Consider the following 20,315-nt stretch of genomic DNA (forward strand, 5'->3'; position numbering starts at 1 on the left):
TTAAGTATGTGAGCAGTCCCACTGAAGTTAGTTTAAATTTAAAGTACGTACACCCTGATCCTGTAAACACTTACGTAAGTATTAATATTAAAATTTCAAGGAAGGGTAAAGAATAAACACTTCATCTTTATCTTTACATCTTCAAAACCTGTTAAACAAAATATTTCTTTAAAAATAATGAAGTTAAAGCTGAGAGTGTTTTTAAAATTCAGTTCAGCCAATACCCTAAAATATTTTTAATATTCTATACCTATTAAACTTTATTTAATTTTCTGAAATTCTTAAGAGATCAAGAGAGAAGACATTTCAGGAGTAAGGAGGCTGCATGAAAGAAACAGAGAGAAAAGTGGACTGTATGCATTTGCACATTCAGCTTCCCAGATGATGCTTAACAAAAGATGCAATTCAATTCTGCGCTTTCAACCTTCACTGGCATCCATAGCTATGCAAGAATGGTGGTTAATTTATATTTTGAAGGCTAATCTATATCATTCTCCTTAAGCTATGTTATGAAATAATTTGTGCTGCCTCCTTCTGCCTCCAAAGCAGCAACTGATTTTGTCTTGCATGATTGCTTTAGCATCAGGGCCTAAAACCAGCACTGAGGCAATTCAGTAAGCATATCCAAGGAGTCACCAGACAAAAGATGAACTGCAAATCTGGAAGTGCCAAAAAGTTATTCCTGAGATGAAAAAAATAAAGTAAATAAATAAATAAAAATCTTTCTATGCTCCCAGCCCTCTCTTAGCCTAATATGTGGACATATACAGCATTTTTCTGGGCTTAACTCACTTCATTTTAGCTTTGCAGTTCAACTTTATTATTTATTTCTTAAACATTGAGAGCACATTTGTTACTGTGTAAGATCTGACCACAATCATCTTACACAATCTTAAAGACAGACTAAGATCAGACAAATACAAAGTGGGTGGTAGGGTGTTTTGGGTTTGTTTGTTTGTTTTTACATTTGGATGGTGATGGCTTAATTTTGACAGAGGAAGGACTTGTGAGCCTTATGGACAAAGATTTTTCCTCCTTTTAACTGATAATGCTTACACTCATAGTACCAAGTTGAGGCAAATTTAGTTTCCATTTTCTGACACACGTAGATGATAATAGTCAATTAAAAAGTCTGCCTATCAGGGAAATCTACCAACAATACCACCAACACCAAACTGGCTGCAAGGTGCACAGCCCACAGTAAAGAAACTACACCTCTACCCCGCTATAACGCTGTCCTCGGAAGCCAAAAAATCTTACCGCATTATAGGTGAAACTGCGTTATATCAACTTGCTTTGATCCACCAGAGTGCACAGCCTTCTCCCCTCCCCAGCGCTGCTTTACCGCGTTATATCCAAATTCGTGTTATATCGGGTCGCGTTATATCGGGGTAGAGGTGTACATGGAAGTGATCTCTCTGGTTTCTATTTGCAAAACTCCATAAATTCCCAGTTTTCAGATCTTTCAAAATCCACTCTTTCTACTGAAAATGTTCCAAACAGAAATTGATCCAGCTCCAGCATTAACAATCCTGCTCAGCAATGAATGGAGTAAAGGTATACTGAATCTACTACCATTATAATAATTTTTAAAGCACCCATCGCCATGAGATCTGGGTGTTACACAAAACTTAAGTAGAGATTCAAATCTCAAAAAGAGACCAAATTTCATGCTTCCCATCTGCCTGCAGATTTACCAGAGAGCTAGAAAAGCAGGATTTAATTAGTATGGAACACCTGAACAAAGAGGTAGGTTTTGAAGTTCTTTCTAAAAGTGGCTAGGTTCATGCTTAACTGTATTTCCATAGACAAAATATTTTAGAGGTGCAACTCTCCTATCAAGAAGCCTCTACCATAAACTTTACCATTGGAGCCAGAAAGTTGTAATATACTGGATGAACACGGGCATAGACAACTGGGGACTAAGGAAGCTATAGCCCTCCTCCCCTTTCCCCCAAAAACGTAGAAACTGTATTAATAAAGAAACAATGAATTGGGAACTGGAGTTCATTTATCTCATTTTAATAAAAGTGAAGAAATTTCGTTACGATGCAAAACTACTAATTGAAATGATATTCAAAAGCTATTTTTTTTAATTCTAGTCCCCCCCAAAATACAAAAAGGTTATTTATGTCCCTGATGAGTGTAGATGTATGGTAGTTTGGAGATGATGAGACAGTCTTAAGGTCTTAGCCTGGGCTTAAACCCATTTAGGGCTTTATATATGGCAATCGGTACCTTGAATTTCACATACCAGTCAAATGGCAACAAGTCCAGACAGGCAGCTATAGTCTGGACTAGAGGGAGTTTCCAGCGGACTTTAACAGATAATCTTAGATAAAGTTTAGTCCTAGACTAGGATAGTTGAGCTAAGAGGTTATGAAGGCAAGAATGATTGATGCTAGAACAGCATTTGAGGGGTAGAGCCATAGTTTTCTTTGCCCACTGTAGGTGAAAGAATGTTGTTCTTGCAAGCAATGCATCCTGAAAGTTTAGCCATAGTGAGAAATCTAAAACCCAAAGATTCCCTGTCACACTGATGATCTCTACGGCTTCCCTCTTATGTTCCCAGGTTTTTTAAATGAAATTCACACTTGGGAGCATTCTTACCCTAATTCTTGCTCAGATAATGAGAATAATTGATCACTTCACCACTACATTTCTAACTGGGAACAGAAATTAGTTTCCCTGGCTAACAGAAGGAACTAAAGTCAGATAGGAAAGAATACAGCCTAAGGACCATATTGTGCCTGGCCTCTGCACAGGTCTGTAAGAAGCGGAGAATAGGACGGGGAAGTAGAGTAGCACAAGGAGCCTTCTCCCCACCCTGTGGAGAGGCCAGGCACAATTTCCGTTAGGACTGAAGTGCTAGCAACCCCCAAAAATAGAGAGAATAAACTAAAACATGCCCCACATCAACTAGCAGAGCCATCTAGCTCAGAGAAGCGACTATGCAGGGTGCTGAGACATTCAGGGAAGCAATTTGCTTCTCTGGGAACAGTGCCTCCTAAAGCCCCGCTGGAGCAGCGGCTCCACACTGCCTCCAATAAAGGCCAGTACCATAATCACATAATCTGGCCCTAAGCCTGTGATTTTTTTTTTAAATCCTCTTTTCAAGATGGCTAACATTTTGTTAGCTGGGGAAGAGCCTGCCATCGTGTGTGTCTTCTTTCTTGCTCTCTCCATACCTGGAATGATCTCCCTACTCCAGTGCAGTAGGCTTCCCACATCTCCTCATTCACATCTCTTCTGAAGCTGCAAATTTTTAAATTTGGCAAGAAAAGTCTCTGTAAATATTAACATCACTTTCCTGAAACTGGAACTAGACAAATAAAACCTTTGATTCAGTTCATCTCCTAAAAGAAAGTTGTATAGGAGGACTTTTTTAAAACAGATTTAGACAGTTTATCTTTTAAAAACAGATTTTGAAAATAGAATATTGACTACATACCTGCCCATCTAAGTCAAATGCCAAGCAAGCTATACCATGTGTGTGAACATCTTTCAGTATCGATATAGTTTGCACAGTGTATGAATCCCAAACACAGATATATGGTTCTTTTCCAACTTGACCTGTTGCCACCAACACTCGTTCAGGATGCAAAGCAAGGCTGCCAAAAAAATGAAAAATAATTTCAAATATTAGAACTTTTGTCCAAGGAACTTGTACATTATTTAGCTCGTTAATCAAATGTTAGTTTAATTCCTTAAACAAAAGTCAACTTTTATAACAAGTTTTCCCATTGACACAACAAGATGTCACAGTATCATCCTGTAAGACAACTTTCATGGTAGCCATACAACTTTCTTTCACACAGTTCTACCAACCGAACTTTAATCTTCCATGAATCTTTCCCAATGTGAAACTTATTTCATAACCTATCACACTCACCAAATCTTCTGTTCTGCAACATACATGCTTTACCAAATTCTTCTGATTAATTACTACTTCCCATTTTCTCCTGTTTAAAAGGACACCAACACAAAACATATAATTTTGAATTAAGGACAGTTGACTTAAAATATAATAAAATAACTAATACTTATTTAACACATGATATGGTGAATATGTAAATAGGGTATAACAGAGGACCTGAAATCTTCCAGTTTATATTTCATATCAAAGGAAGATAGGTAAGAGAGATGTATACCTAGAGAAATCCAATCTTTTTGTACAAACTGGATACAGCAAAACAGAGTGATCTGTGAAATGCTCTACTTGACCCAGGAAGGTAACCATTTGAAAGGTGACTCTATACCAGTGGTCACCAACTGGTAGATCATGATCAACTGGTTAATCCAAAAGGATATCCCAGTCGATTGTGCTCTCTGGTGGTGTAGCGTGGCTGCCGCTAAGGCAGGTGCCTGCCCCAGCCCCACGCCGGTCCCAGAAGTGGCCAGCGCATCCCTGGGGGTGGAGAAGCAGAGGTTTCCCTCTGCATGCTGCTCCTACCTGCAAGCAGCTCCCATTGGCCAGGAACAGGAACGGGGAGTTGTGGCCAATGGGAGCTGTGGGGGTGGTGCTTGCAGAGAGGGGCAGCACACGGAGCCACATGCCCCCCTCCTTAGAGCTTTTTAAGGTCAGGCTTGACAAAGCCCTGGCTGGGATGATTTAGTTAGGGATTAGGTTCTGCTTTGAGCAGGGGGTTGGACTAGATGACCTCCTGAGGTCCCTTCCAACCCTGATATTCTATGATTTTATGATTCTAAGCAGGGCACAAACCCCAAATTGCTTGTGAATTCTATACTTAGCTTTCACCAACCAAGCATCAAGTGTAAACTCCTCAGGCACTATAACAGCCTAAACATGGAGTCACAGACAGTCCCCTTGGGTACTCCGGTCTCTCCTGCCATCTAGGCAAGCTTGCCTTTGTAGAAGATGGTCCCTTAAACAAAAAAAATCACACTAATACTCAGGTTACTCTCAATCCCGAAGGGTCAGTCACTTACCCTAGGTCAATTGCACTCTAGATCTTACATCAAAGACAACCCTTGTGGACAATTTTATAATTAACTAAAGTTTTAGTAACTAAGAAAAAGAAATGAGTTATTTACAAAGTTAAAGCAGATACACACACACACACACAAATAAGTTACAGTCTTAGATTCCAAAAGGTGATAGAAGTTGCTGCAATAAGCAAACTGTATATACCCTTTAGGGCTAATCCAGGCTAAGCAGCTGGGGATCCTTTGCTTATGTTTAGAAATCTTGCCCTCCCAAAGTCCAAGCATCATAGAGATACAGTTCTTCTGTCAGGGATTTTTATTCCCTTCCTCCCAGAGTTCAAGATGATGGGATGAGCTCACACACACATCTCCTCTTTATGGGGGAGGGAGAAATGTAGTTAATGTCTGTGTTCTTTGATATTTCACAATGTCTCATTTGATTTCAGAGGGCCTTCTTGGTAGGCAGGCACTAATACTGGTGCAGGAAGCCAGTATTTTACATAAACTAATGCTTCTTTCCTGTTTGATGACTTATGGAGGATTACAATGCAAACACTTAATATCACCTTATAACATGGGGTACAGATGTTATCCGATAAGCATTTCATAAAGACTAAACACTTTTATAAATTTAACATATATTTTAACAATACTAACACATAAGTGAGCCAGACTAGTCTCCAGCTATGTATTTCAGTGTTCAGTTAGGACTAAGGCTGTCAATCACAGTTAACTCAAGCAATTAATGCAAAACAAATTAACTAGATTAAAAAATTAATCACGATTAATCGACATTTTAATTGTACTGTTAAACAACAACAGAATACCAATTTAAATTTATTATAAATATTTTTGGATTTTTTTCACATTTTCAAAAATATTGATTTCAATTACAACACAGAATACAAGGTGTACCGTGCTCTCTTTATTATTATTATTACAAATATTTGCACTGTAAAAAAGATAAAATAGTATTTTTCAATTCTCCACATACAACTACTGTAGTGCAATCTCTTTCTCATGAAAGTGCAATTTACAAATGTAGAATTATTATTATTTTGCATAACTGCACTCAGAAAAAAAAATATAAAACTTTAGAGCCTACAAGTCCACTTGGACCTACTGCTTGTTCAGAAAAGCAAGTTTGTTTACATTTATGGGAGATAATGCTACCTGAAAGTAGCACTGTTGTAGCCAGAGATGCAAGGTATTTACATGCTAAACATTTGTATGCCCCTTCATGCTTCAACTTGTAGATTGCTCCATCTTTTTTTCATCTTTTTACACTGCAAATATTTGTAATCAAAAATAATAATTAGGGCTGTCAATTAATCACAGTTAATGCATGCGATTAACTCAACAAATTAACACTTTTTTTAAACAAGCATTAATTGCACACCAGGGCACCATGCACAGGTGGGCACTGCCACATGCCTCCAGGGCAGCAGTGTCCCTCCTCCCATCACCCTGCTCCTCTACTGCTTCCACCTCTTTCTCACCCCCATTGAGTCACCCCTAGCCAAGCAGCTCCAGATTGGAAGCCTGTCTCCTGTCTGCTGCACAGAGCAGGGGTGAAGAAGGTTGATATCGGGGTGTTCCCTTTCCCGCACCAGAGTACCCAGTCACCACTGAGCTAGGATCCGAGAACAAGATTTGCGGATGATACTAAACTGGGAGGAGTGGTAGATACGCTGGAGGGCAGGGATAGGATACAGAGGGACCTAGACAAATTGGAGGATTGGGCCAAAAGAAATCTGATGAGGTTCAATAAGGATAAGTGCAGGGTCCTGCACTTAGGACGGAAGAACCCAATGCACAGCTACAGACTAGGGACCGAACGGCTAGGCAGCAGTTCTGCGGAAAAGGACCTAGGGGTGACAGTGGATGAGAAGCTGGATATGAGTCAGCAGTGTGCCCTTGTTGCCAAGAAGGCCAATGGCATTTTGGGATGTATAAGTAGGGGCATAGCAAGCAGATCGAGGGACGTGATCGTTCCCCTCTATTCGACATTGGTGAGGCCTCATCTGGAGTACTGTGTCCAGTTTTGGGCCCCACACTACAAGAAGGATGTGGATAAATTGGAGAGAGTCCAGCGAAGGGCAACAAAAATGATTAGGGGTCTGGAACACATGAGTTATGAGGAGAGGCTGAGGGAACTGGGATTGTTTAGTCTGCAGAAGAGAAGAATGAGGGGGGATTTGATAGCTGCTTTCAACTACCTGAGAGGTAGTTCCAGAGAGGATGGTTCTAGACTATTCTCAGTGGTGGAAGAGGACAGGACAAGGAGTAATGGTCTCAAGTTGCAGTGGGGGAGGTTTAGGTTGGATATTAGGAAAAACTCTTTCACTAGGAGGGTGGTGAAACACTGGAATGCGTTGCCTAGGGAGGTGGTGGAATCTCCTTCCTTAGAAGTTTTTAAGGTCAGGCTTGACAAAGCCCTGGCTGGGATGATTTAATTGGGTATGGGTCCTGCTTTTGAGCAGGGGGTTGGACTAGATGACCTCCTGAGGTCCCTTCCAACCCTGATATTCTATGATTCTAAGCGGATCCCATCTGCTGTTGGCTTGGGAGTCAGTGCTGCCGACAACAGCTGCTGATGGCTAAAAAAGATTCCTGAGTGCTCTGCTTAGAGACAGCACTCCCCCAACACACACACACTTCCTTCCCCCCGGCCCACCAAAAATATTTAAATAAATGGTATTATTTTAACAGTGCAATTAAAATGTCACAATTAATTGTGACTTTTTTCAATCTCACAATTCATTTTTAAAATAATCTGACAGCCCCAGTTGAGACCTCTGGGCCTTGGCATGAGCTGGCACCTGATCTGCCAGCAACACACCAGGAACTTGATAAGTAAGTTTAGAAAAGACAAAGGGTGCTCTGGACATAGAAGGGAGAGGGTAGATCAAGCTCGTCATGGAGCTATTAAAGAAGACCAATTTAAAATGTAAGATTTATTTTCTCTATAACTAACCTAAAAGAAAACTACCTTCTCTGTGTTTTGCAAAGCATGCAGATGAGGTATGTTATGCTAACTGCTTCTTTAGTTTTACAGTAACTCCTCGCTTAACGTTGTAGTTATGTTCCTGAAAAAAGCAACTTTAAGTGAAATGATGTTAAGCAAATCCAATTTCTCCATAAGAATTAATGTAAATAGTGGGGATTAGGGAAAATGTTTTTCACCAGACAAAAGTCTATATTATATTACACAGTATAAATTTTAAACAAACAATTTAATACTGTACACAGCAATGAAGATTGTGAAGCTTGGTTGAGGTGGTGAAGTCAGAGGCTGGGATATTTCCCAGGGAATGCCTTAGTGCTAAATGATAAACTAGTACTCAGCTGAGCCCTCAAGGGTTAAATACATTGTTGTTAATGTATCCTCACACTCTACAAGGCAGCACAAATGGAGGGAGGGGAGACAGCATGGCAGACAGAGACAGAAAGACACACCCTGTGTGCAAGAGAGAGATGTGCATTGCCCCTTTAAGTAAGCTGACACCACTCTAAGTACATTGCCTTTTTAAGTAGCTCAGCAAGTTGAGACAAGCAGCTGCTGCCAGAAAGCTCCCTCTGTCCTGAGCCCTGTCATGTCCCTCCCTGCTCTATGGGGATGGGGTAAGCGGGGGCAGGAGCAGGGTGGAGGGGGACACCTTGACATTAGCACCCTCTTTCCCCACCCGGACAACAAGCAGGAGGCTCCCAGGAGCAGCTCCAACGCAGAGGGCAGGAGCAGCACATGGCAGTGCGGGGAGGGACAGCTGAACTGCCCAGCAATTGATAGCCTGCTGGGCGGCTGCCGCACAGGGAACTTAGGGGAGTGGGGAGCTGATAGGGGGGCTGCTGGTTCACCCTGGTTCCAAGCCCCCACCAGCTAGCTCCAACAGGATGCTCTTTCTGCAAGCAGTGGACAAAGCAGGCAGCTGCCAAACAACGTTATAAGGGAGCACTGCACAACTTTAAACGAGCATGTTCTCTAATTGATCAACAACGTAATAACATTAACCGAGACAACTAAGTGAGGAGTCATTGCACTACATTTTTTCTCTACTTCTAATAAATCTTGTGTTTATGAATACTACTGTTGTATGAATAATTTCATATAGCACAATGACTCAAGCACTTCCTCCTGGCTCTGAGCAATATTAGCACATCCCTCCCGGGGAAAGGAACAATGTGCATGTGTGGAAAGGAGTAAAAGGACCTGATGAGGGGAGAAATGTTGGAAGTGAAAGGATCTGAGTTGGACAAAGTAGGGGTAAAGGAAAGAGGACTGGACAGATGATAAGAAAGCAGGGGAGGCAAAGAGTTGAGGAGGAAAACTGGAGGAGAAAGGACCAAGTGAAGAACAAAGGAGAAAATGATGGAGGAGAAAGGATGGGGAAGTGATTGGAACTAAAAGAGGAAAAGGAACAGTGAAGATAAAAATATGAAAAGGATAGTCTTCTGTCTAATTCATGAGACTTGAAATCAGGACCCCTGGGTTCCATCCCTGGCTCTGCCACTAACTTGTTATTTAATCTTAGGCAGCACAATCAATCAGTTCCCCCCATCTCTAAAACAGAGTTAATAATCTGATGGAGGAGGACTGTATAATTACATGGACAGATAGACTTTATTATAATACTTCCACCCCTCATAATTAGGTACAAGCATCTTACCTGCTTTCACATGGAAAGCATTATACTGTATAAAGTAGCAAGTATTATCATAAACATATTTTTATTTGATGGGAAGAACAATCTAAATAAGAAAAGATTCACAAGTGCAGAGGAGAATGAAATCTCCATTACAACGCAGTAGCTCTGCTGCATATACTACAGCAAGGCTAATATAGTTAAACAACCTTAGTAGTATGCTATGGATTACTGGACACCAATAGCTATATAATAGCCAACATTTTGAAACCTAGGTGCCTACAGTTAAGCTCTTAAAACTGTTATTTAGGTGCCCAAATATGAAGACTTGATTTTGAAAGTACTGAGCACTTCCAGCAGCCACTGACTTCCACACCATGAAACTTTGACCTCAATAGGAACTGCAGGTGCTCAACACCTCTGAAAAATCAGGCAACTTTATTTAGGTGTCTTAAAATGGATTTAGGAGCTTAGTGTTTGTTTGTTAGTTAATTTTTAAATTATTGTGTAATAAGGGCATTTGATCTTGGAAATTTTAGCATTTTTGAAAAATCAGCTGAATGCTATGAAGTAAATATTATTAGGTAGTATTTTGTGGCAGTATCTATTAAAATAACACTGCTTTTCCCAGATGTTTTTCTAAAACATCTTAAGACAGTGATAACTAATATACTTTAGCCATAAGCTGTGGAATAAAAATGCATATTGAGATAATAAAGACTGACTTATAAAACTAAGACATTACTGCCATTATCAAGATAACTGGATTTTTTAAACACTCTTTTTCAGTGATCTGGTCATGTAAATGTACAATATCAGTTTTAAAATTACACCAGCTTGGCTCAATGGTGCATTCTTGAAGCCGAGTCTGTCCTATATTATGATTGCACCATTTCTAACTGTCATAGATGAGAAATTAGCAGCACCCAAAGATGTAATTAGCAGAATAAAAATATCCAGAATATTCCACAATATCCATAAGCTTTATCATTGACAAGAACGTATTAAACTTATCTTGCACTTTTGTGAATTAAGGCAAAAATCTCAATAGATCTAGAAATGAAAACAGGAACCAAACTAATGCCTTAAAATGTTTTATTTCTAGAAGCTATTCATGTACAGAAGCACAAAATTAGGCTTAGCAAACTTCAGGGGGAAAAAAAACAATAAGATTGCAGAAAATGGTAAATCTGTATTTTTTTCCCTATCACTTTCTACCATAGAGTCAAGCAGTGCTTAGCCTTTGTCAAAAATACAAATTCCTACTTGCATATAGAGAATATGTAATTAAATAGAATGCAAAAGCCAAATCCTAATTCATTGTAAAATAAAAATAAAATAAGAATAGGTTTATGCATTGCTGAAGCTTACACTAATAGAGGCATACTGAATGAAACTAGTAGCTAGATATTTTTACTAACCTGGCCTCCATAGTAGTCTATATAAGCACTTACATACCCACAGATCATATGTATTGACTCATGAAAAATATAATTTGCTTCAGTACAACTGTGTGTTATGTTCACTCTCAGTAACAGCAGCAAATAAACCATCCTGAAACTCTGCCCTAGCAAGAACAAAATTACACTTACATACAATGAGTGGGGAAAACACTGGAAAGGACAAGTACAGAATATCTCTCTTCTGCCTATCGTGGAAATGCTTATTGGTACAGAAATTTTGTATCATGATATCATTTTAAAAAAGTCACTAAATTGGACAAATTTGTGGCACCAGAAGTAGAACTAAATGTATTCCTATAATTCACAAAGCCAACATTACCTAAGATTAAATACTTCTTTGAGCTGCATGCTCCACACACCTTCTCAATGCAGCAAGAAAAAGAATGTAAAGGAAATGGAACTGCTCCCTTATCTTCACTGTTACTGTAAAGGAATGCTTGCAAAGATACAGAGAAGGCTGGTGATAAAAAATGCCAAGATCATAACTAATACATGGATAACTTTAGGCAAGTAATGTAGTGCATTTTTTGTGAACACAAGAGAAACAGGAGCCTCAGATACAGGGAAATCTAACACAAAACAAAGTATTTTAAAAATCTCTCTTCTCTGGAGAAAGTATAGGCAATGTATTAAGTGAAATGGATATACTGCTCACACACAGACCATTAGATAATAAATATTTAATATTACGATACTTCTGCTTCACAGTAAGGAGTGAATTTGGGCTTGGGGAATCACTCCAAAATATTTCAGGTGATTAGGGCTGTCCCTGTCCTCCAAGAGGTGGGTCTTATTGTCTCCCCTCTTCCTCCTATTCTGGGGGTCTGCTTCTGGATATCAGAAGGAGTGGCTTGAAATTAGAGAATGGACTTCTAAGAAGTCTGATTCCCTGGGACCAGCTTGCCCAGGACTGTCCCTCTCTACTTCATGTGGTCCACATGTCAAATGGTTCTGTATTTCACTGAATCCCCCAGTAGGGAGTCCCTAGGATGCTTGTATAGAGGTGGCAGCAGCGGTGAGAGGATTGGGCTAGAATCCATGGTGTTTACCCTGTGTCCAAAACTCCCTATCCACCACTCCAGGAGAGGCAGAGAGGAACAACATGACTGATTTTTGCAGGTAGATAGGTGTGACAGATAGGTGTGGGCTCTATGGACTTAGGAATTATCTTACATCTGCCTCATGGTCTGTCTTGTTTCAATTTCTTCACACAGAGGAGAGGGAAGAGAGCAGTTTGCTGATACAACCAGATTTTCCAAGCCTACCAGTTTCCTTTTCTGCCCAGGGGAGGACAGCTGAGGTGACCCCACCAAGATTGGGTTGCTGAAATTATGCCTGTATCTTGCCCACTGTAGCCATCCCCTCAAATGCTTTCAGGGATTTTCCTGTTCAATGGAGGGACACTGGACTCTGAAGGAAAAACTGCATTCTATCTGTGATGGGTTGTCACCCCCGGGGAGCAGTCTGGGAGCCATGGGAACCACTGTGTCCCCTAACCCCCAGCTGGGCAGGCCTCTCTCACACTCCTTTGCTGGTGATTCAGCCAGCCTCTCCAGGCCCTGTTATCACCCAACACAAGAGCAGGCAGCACCACACCGGCACCACACCACACGTCTCTGTGGCCCCTGTTGGGGGAGGGGAGGTAGGCAGCTCCACACACTGCCCCCACCCCCAGCATTGTCCTCACAGCACCCATTGGCCGGAAATCAGCCAATGGGAGCTACGGGAACAGTGCTTGTGGGCAGCACACGGAGACACACTGTCCCCTTCCCCCTAGGGGCCGCAGAGAGGTGCTAGGAGCCAGCCACTTCCAGGAGCAGTGTGGGGCTATGGCAGGCAGGCAGCCTACCTGAGCCCTGCTGCACTGAGCCCTGCTGCCACCTGTGGTAAGCGCCTCCTGGCTGGAGCCTACACCTTGCACCCCATCCTCCACCCCAACCCCCTGCCTCAGATCAGAATCCCGCTCCTGCACTCAAACTCTCTCCCAGACCCCGCACTCCCTCCTGCACCAGCCCCCTCCTGCACCAAACTCCCTCCCAGGAAAAAGAGTTGTATACAGGGGCCCCACAAAATCTAATAGCCCCGGGCCCACAGAAGAGTTAATCCAGCCCTGTTTGTGTGTTTTCCATTATTTTGAACACAATAATGGGATTCATAATACATTTGTTAGACAAATACTGTTAGTTCTTAACACTTGGTTTCTTGACAGCAGCATGAAAGCAGTGCTTACTATGTTTGTTTAAATGTGGGATGAGACCAGAGACAAGCACAATGTGACTGAGATCCCAAAGCTGTAATTAGGCTGAGGGCAGAAAGGGATCTTTAGGCAGGTTAGTGTATGACTGACAGCTTTGAAACTTCACTCCCACATTATAAAAGGGAAAGAGAATTAGCATTTGTTGTGTTTTCTTTTTCGGTTTTGTCCTCAATATTGAATTTAAAGTAGACATAGAAAAATAGAGAAGCTGAAGACACAGATACTGTTTTAAAGAAGAGGTTTCCTTAGCAACAAAATATCAGATGAAAATCCAAGAATGTATTCATGTGACTGTGCTTCACAAAACTAGGACACTAGAAAATGCAGAGAAGAATACAGTTGTGGAAGATACCACTCCCTTTGGTATCTTCTAATTAAAAGTATAATTCAAACATCAGAATTATTTTTATGTACTTAAGCATACAAACCATCTTGTATTAAGTTTTTATACATATTTTAGTCACCTTTCCCCCTTTTCTTTGGTTGGGGATCCACCACTTTTTCTCACTTGTCATTTGGGCACACCCTCCCTTCCCCAAACAAGGAGGATAGTAGGAGAAGCTGCAGATCTTTTAATCACACCAATAAATCAGTCCATTTACAGGAAATGCTGTAAGAACACAGACTTTGAAGAGGAATATTTTCTAAGTGAGTTCTCTTGGGGATGCATCTATTTCTCACAAACCCAATGTAAGTGGGGGAATGGTCCTGCTACTGTGGGGAACGTTCCTGGCTTATACACTACCCCAGTGAAGTGGGCTAGCGAAAGGATCTGAGTCCTCACTCCCACTTCCTTTACCCAGAGCCCTGTCTGACCTTGAGGACTCCCCTTCCACTCTCCCATGTGGCAGAGTCCTCGTAATCCCAACAAGGCTGGGCCCAGGATTCCTGGGGAGCGTGACCCTCAACCTTGTTGTGGTCACTTAGGGCAGGGGCTAGGGTGTCCCCAAACCAGGGTGCTCTCTCTGCACTCGATGCTTCCCTGACCCATTGATCATTACATACAGTTCAAAGCAAATACAGTTTATAAAAAGGAATCAATTTAAAAAGATAAGGAAAAATGGGAAAGGTTAAAGGAAAACATGTCACCCTCCTCTGTGGCATGGGGACATCACAACCAGCATCTTTGGAATGTAAGGGAAGTTCAGTCTGTTCCTCACAAGTCCCAGGCCTCCTTCTCAGGCCCTGGCTGTGCTGCAGGGATGCTGCAGGTCAGACACTTGCTCTGGCAGTGGCCACACGCTCTCAGGCTCTAGGTGGCAGGACCCTTCTTCCCAGCGTCGCACCTGCCCCATCAGGGTTACGATCCCCCTTCAAGTCTGGCCTGCAAGGCGTCTTGGTTGGTGGCATCTCCCTGCGCTGGGCCCGCTGCCCAGGGTCCCCCTCGCTCTCCCCAGCTGCTCACCGCACCCAGATCCACTCTGCCTCAGCTCCAGCTCCAAGACTCTGCCTCAGCACAACTACTGCTACTGCTCTGCCTCCAGCTCCCTGGGCTGCTCCTCTGGACCTGGTTGCTGCAACTCTCCTCCCAGGACAGGTCTGCTCTGTGGCTGCTTCTCTGACTCTGCTCCCAGCACTGACCTGCTTCCTGAGCTGCTTTTCTGGCCCCTCTGGGTCTGGCACAGCTCTGCTCTCCAGCTCAGCTTGGGCCCCTGCTTTCTCCTTAGCTCAGCCCCACTCTGTCTGACCCAAGCAATTCCAGCTCACAGGGAGGACGGGACTCCTCTGGCCTCCTGACTTCCTGATTATCCTGCCCGCCCTGTCAATCAGGCTGACCTGGAGCATTGGCCTCTCCCCACTGTTCCTGGGGACTGTCAGTCTCAGGGGCCTGATTTCCCATTGACCCTTCCCCTTTCTTTTAGTACTGGGAGCTAGTCAACCAAAACACCCCCACTGAGTTTTAATAAGGGGACAACAATCACCTTACACCAAGAACCAGGATCCCTAAGGAGACTACCCAATGCTGTATCTTTCACATGGTTATTCAGAGCATTGGTAATGGCATAACCTGCTCTTTTAGAAATCCATTCTAAAGTGAACGTATGCAACTTAAGGACAATCAGAATAATAAACTGCTTGGAATTGGGAAAAAAAAAAACAAAAAAAACCCAGCCACTTGAAAATTAAGTTCTGATTAGTTCCCAAGTCTCTCTCACTGCCCTTCCATATATTACCTTACTGAGAAAGGGTTTACAAACAGCAAAAGTGATACAAGGTCTGTGAAATCCTTTAGTCTGGAAAGCATAACTTTTAGGAAGAAGTAATTAGTCCAGCCAGAAAAAGAGGGAGGGAAAGCTGAATAAATGAGGATATACATTAAGTGAGAATAGAAGACTATAACCAAAGGCAACATCTGATGATGATATCATATCTACTTTGCACTATTTGATAAAAGTAGGTTGAGATTGCCAGGTGGCTGCTCTGTATGTCTCCTTATAAAAGGGTCTAGTTCTGTCTACCCATGACATGGAGATAAATCTTGCTAAGCATGCGGAGATACCTGAAAGCATCTTCTAGCCCTTCTTATAAGCTTCTTAAATAGAAAACATGACCCAGGTAAGAGCTGGTTATGTAACAGCCTTTCCAGATCTTAGTTCTTGCCAGCATATAAGGTGAACAAGGTATCAGATTTCCTGGTAGACTGTTCTGTCTTAGTAGGTTTGAACGCTGTACTAAGATCTAAGCTATATCATCTTCTCTCTTTAGGATGATTGTTTTTGGACCAAATTAAGGGTAGTGTGATGTCCTGGGTGAGATAAAGAAAGACTGCTGATGAAAATTCTAAAATAGTACTGAGTATAACTTGGGAGAAACTGAAGAAAAAAGTTTTGAAATAAGGTCCCTAATCCCTTTAACAGAAGTGATAGCTATTAAAAGGCAAATGTGGAGGTTTTGCCATTCAAAGCACTTCAACAATACAACCTATATGGTCCAATTGCATGGTGTTACCTTCAGCTTAAGCATCTCTTGAAGGACATACTTGGTCCTGAGGTTCTGCAAGCACCACAGACTCCAGAATTGTTGTTGAAGTGGAAAGAGTCCTATAGATTCACCCAACCAGCTGTAGCCTGTTACAACTTCCTGGTCCAAATGACCCTAAAAATGGATACCTTCTCGTAATTGTTGTTCTTTGAGATGTGTTGTTCATGTTCATTCCAATTAGGTGTGCACAACCGCCGGAAAGTTTTTCCCCCTAGCAGTATCCATACACCTAATTGGAATTGACATGAACAAGCATTCGAAGAAGAATTCAGATTTCCTGTGCCACACCTGGAACAAAAGATGTGTGGGGAAGTGCCTTGCAAAACATTAAAAACCTCTACTTTTGATTTTCAGTTACAGCTAATCCAGCAGAAAGTTATATTTTTGTTCATACTGGTCTATGCATCAGTTATAGTGCATGGGCCTTGCCAAAAGAGACTGCTGCTGGAGATGTGGGTATCTCAGAACAATACTGGCTCACATATTTTGGGACTGTCCCAAGATACAATCCTGTTGTCCAGAAGTAGGTAGGAAAATTAATATGATAATAGATTCCTCCTTAAAAATTACTTCTCAGAACTGTGTTTTGGGATATATCCCATCATCTTGGAAACTCTCCAATTCACTGAAAGCTTTGTTGTCTGCTTGTAGCCAAATGACTCATACGGTTTGATGGAAGAGGAGACTGCCTCCAAGGATAGAAACTCAGCACAGCAGCTTGGCTGACCTGGCAGTTAAAGAGCAGATAACATTTCAGAGAAGAGGGAGCTCAGACAAATTTTAAAAGATTTGGTCTGACTTTTTAGAAATCTTTGATTAATTCCTAGCTGATGTCACTCTCCTTTCCCCTCCCAGTCCTCCCTCCTTCCTTTCCTTTCATACCCCTCCCATTACTTTAGTTATTTTCTCCCTTACTTTTTTAAACAAAATTCAATACAATATATAAATAAAGGCAACATTGGCCTGGTCTATGCACAAAGTTGCACCTTTTTAACTACAAGTGTGATTTTAAACCAATATACTTTAAATTGGTATAACTTTGTGTGGGGGGACCCTTAAACCAATTTAAATTTGGCTTCTATCAATTTAGCTTGTTCCTGGTCAACAGTATTTTAATCTGTCATGTCTGCTATTTTAGAACCTTATAAGAAGGATGGAAAGATGTTCTGAAGTACAGTATGGGCCAACTAAACTGACATCAGCCAGGCTTAAATCAAATTAAGAATGTTCAACTGCAACAGAATCCTTGGTGTTTCCTCGCTCGGGGGTAAGGGAACCTGACCACACTCAGTGATGTACTGTGGGTGGTCACAACACCAGCCCCACTTCCCTATTGTTTGCAATGGGGGTTCTGTCCTATGTAGGCCTGTTTAACTCTCTCTTTGATCCCTCATCTGGAAAGTCTCAACCCCCCCTCCCCATGCCTTCAGGGATACTCCCTCCCTCAGATCCCAGCCAAAGGAAAGGAAAGGAAAGGAAAGGAAAGGAAGAAATGGAGTTGTGACAGTACAGTGCTGCCAACAATCCAATCCCAACAAAATGGACTTGGGAAAATTTCGCTGGCTGGGTATCTGAGACCACTCAGCTTGTCAGTCTTAACTTGGGAGTCCACTGTACTCTCCTCATGGTCAGGGTGAAGGGCTCCTGCCTAGCAGTTTCCTCCACAGCACTAGGAGTCACTCCTGCAGTCTGCTGGTTAGGGCAATCTTACACCCTGCTGACTACAGTTTACTCCTTTTTAAAAGTCTCATCCCTATCATGCATGACTGACAAGGCCAGAGGGGTGGGCCTAGCCCTACCTCCAGGGTTTTTCTGTCCCCTTCCTCGTCAATGTGGTCCCTATACACCCTGTCACACAGACTATACAGTTGCACTGATTTTAGTAAAATTAGTTTATAATTACACCTTTGGTGAGCACTACAATTTTAAATATATAAAGCAGTGGTTCTCAAACTTTTGTATTGATGACCCCTTTCACACAGCAAGCCTCTGAGTGCGACCCCCACTTATAAATTAAAAACACTTTTTTTTATATTTAGCACTATTATAAATGCTGGAGGCAAATCAGGGCTTGGGGTGGAGGCTGACAGCTCATGACCCCCCATGTAATAATCTCATGACTCCCCAACGGGTCCCGACCCCCAGTTTGAGAATCACTGATATAAAGGCAAGCAAAATTAATATAAACAGGTTTAAACCAATACAAGTGTGTGCACACAGAAGTTTGCTTTGGTATAACTAACCCAGTTTAATTAAACTGTTGCAAGTGTGTGTGAAGAAAAGCAATTTCAGAGGGAGGAAATAACCAGGTAGCAAAAAGTTTAAAAAAAAGACTGCTCGATTAAATGCTCCAGAATCTGATTTAGATACCAGCTAGCAAAGACAGCTTTAACAGAATGACAAAATTCAACTAATGCTTTGAGCAATTTAGGGATGAGATAGTGAGATGTTAAACTGTTTTTATTTGGCAAAGTTTTGGGAACACCCAAAGTAACACTTTTACGCAAAAGCCTGGTCTATGCACATTTACACTTAACTAAAGGTACAGTATTGCACCAATTTAGTTAAATTGGTATGTGATCACTCTTACATCATTTTAAACCTTGAGGGCAAGCTAACCCTCCGTAAGCCAGGTTTACACCTATCTCAGAGTGTCCTGCTCATAGTCCGTTGATTCAACCATGACATTTTCATGCTCTCTCTCTTTTTATGGATTCTGCAGTGACTCTGAAATCCAAAGCATGAAGCATATGCTCGTGATCAGATCGTGCAGACAAAGTCATTTGTGAGCATCTTGGTAGCTATTGCAGTGGTATGACACTTTTCCCTTGCAGCGAACAGTTGATTATTTCTATCCTCTTCAAAGCCATGAAAAGCTCTGACTGTTGTGTATCGCCATACTGATTTATTTGACGCAGCCTTCTCAAGATCATCCAGTTTTCCAGCACAAATGGCCCAACTTGATTATCATACATATTGTAAGGAGAGTGATCACTTTAGATAAGCTATTACCAGCAGGAGAGTGGGGTGGGAGGAGGTATTGTTTCATGGTCTCTGTGTATATAATGTCTTCTGCAGTTTCCACAGTATGCATCCGATGAAGTGAGCTGTAGCTCACGAAAGCTTATGCTCAAATAAATTGGTTAGTCTCTAAGGTGCCACAAGTACTCCTTTTCTTTTTGCGAATACAGACTAACACAGCTGTTACTCTGAAACCTGTGATTGCAGTCATTGGCCATTATCTTTGAAAACTTGTGGCGAACGGGGGAAGTCCCAGATGACTGGAAAAAGGCTAATGTAGTGCCAATCTTTAAAAAAGGGAAGAAGGAGGATCCTGGGAACTACAGGCCAGTCAGCCTCACCTCAGTTCCCAGAAAAATCATGGAGCAGGTCCTCAAAGAATTAATCCTGAAGCACTTACATGAGAGGAAAGTGATCAGGAACAGTCAGCATGGATTCACCAAGGGAAGGTCATGCCTGACTAATCTAATCGCCTTCTATGATGAGATTACTGGTTCTGTGGATGAAGGGAAAGCAGTGGATGTATTGTTTCTTGACTTTAGCAAAGCTTTTGACACGGTCTCCCACAGTATTCTTGTCAGCAAGTTAAAGAAGTATGGGCTGGATGAATGCACTATAAGGTGGGTAGAAAGTTGGCTAGATTGTCGGGCTCAACGGGTAGTGATCAATGGCTCCATGTCTAGTTGGCAGCCAGTGTCAAGTGGAGTGCCCCAGGGGTCAGTCCTGGGGCCGGTTTTGTTCAATATCTTCATAAATGATCTGGAGGATGGTGTGGATTGCACTCTCAGCAAATTTGCAGATGATACTAAACTAGGAGGAGTGGTAGATACGCTGGAGGGCAGGGATAGGATACAGAGGGACCTAGACAAATTGGAGGATTGGGCCAAAAGAAATCTGATGAGGTTCAATAAGGATAAGTGCAGGGTCCTGCACTTAGGACGGAAGAACTCAATGCACCGCTACAGACTAGGGACCGAATGGCTAGGCAGCAGTTCTGCGGAA

General features: G+C 42.0%; 1 protein-coding gene across 3 annotated transcripts in view; it reads right to left on the bottom strand.

Annotated features, from left to right (window-relative positions):
* EML5 (EMAP like 5) overlaps positions 1–20,315 on the bottom strand; it is a 284,671-nt gene that overhangs the window by 229,864 nt on the left and 34,492 nt on the right. For all 3 annotated transcript variants that reach the window (XM_077819239.1, XM_077819240.1, XM_077819241.1), the window contains exon 2: positions 3,452–3,611. In XM_077819239.1, the coding sequence (XP_077675365.1) occupies positions 3,452–3,611 (160 nt within the window). The remainder of the gene's footprint in view (positions 1–3,451; positions 3,612–20,315) is intronic.

This window comes from Eretmochelys imbricata, chromosome 6, assembly GCF_965152235.1.
Source record: "Eretmochelys imbricata isolate rEreImb1 chromosome 6, rEreImb1.hap1, whole genome shotgun sequence".
Taxonomy (NCBI): Eukaryota; Metazoa; Chordata; order Testudines; family Cheloniidae; genus Eretmochelys; species Eretmochelys imbricata.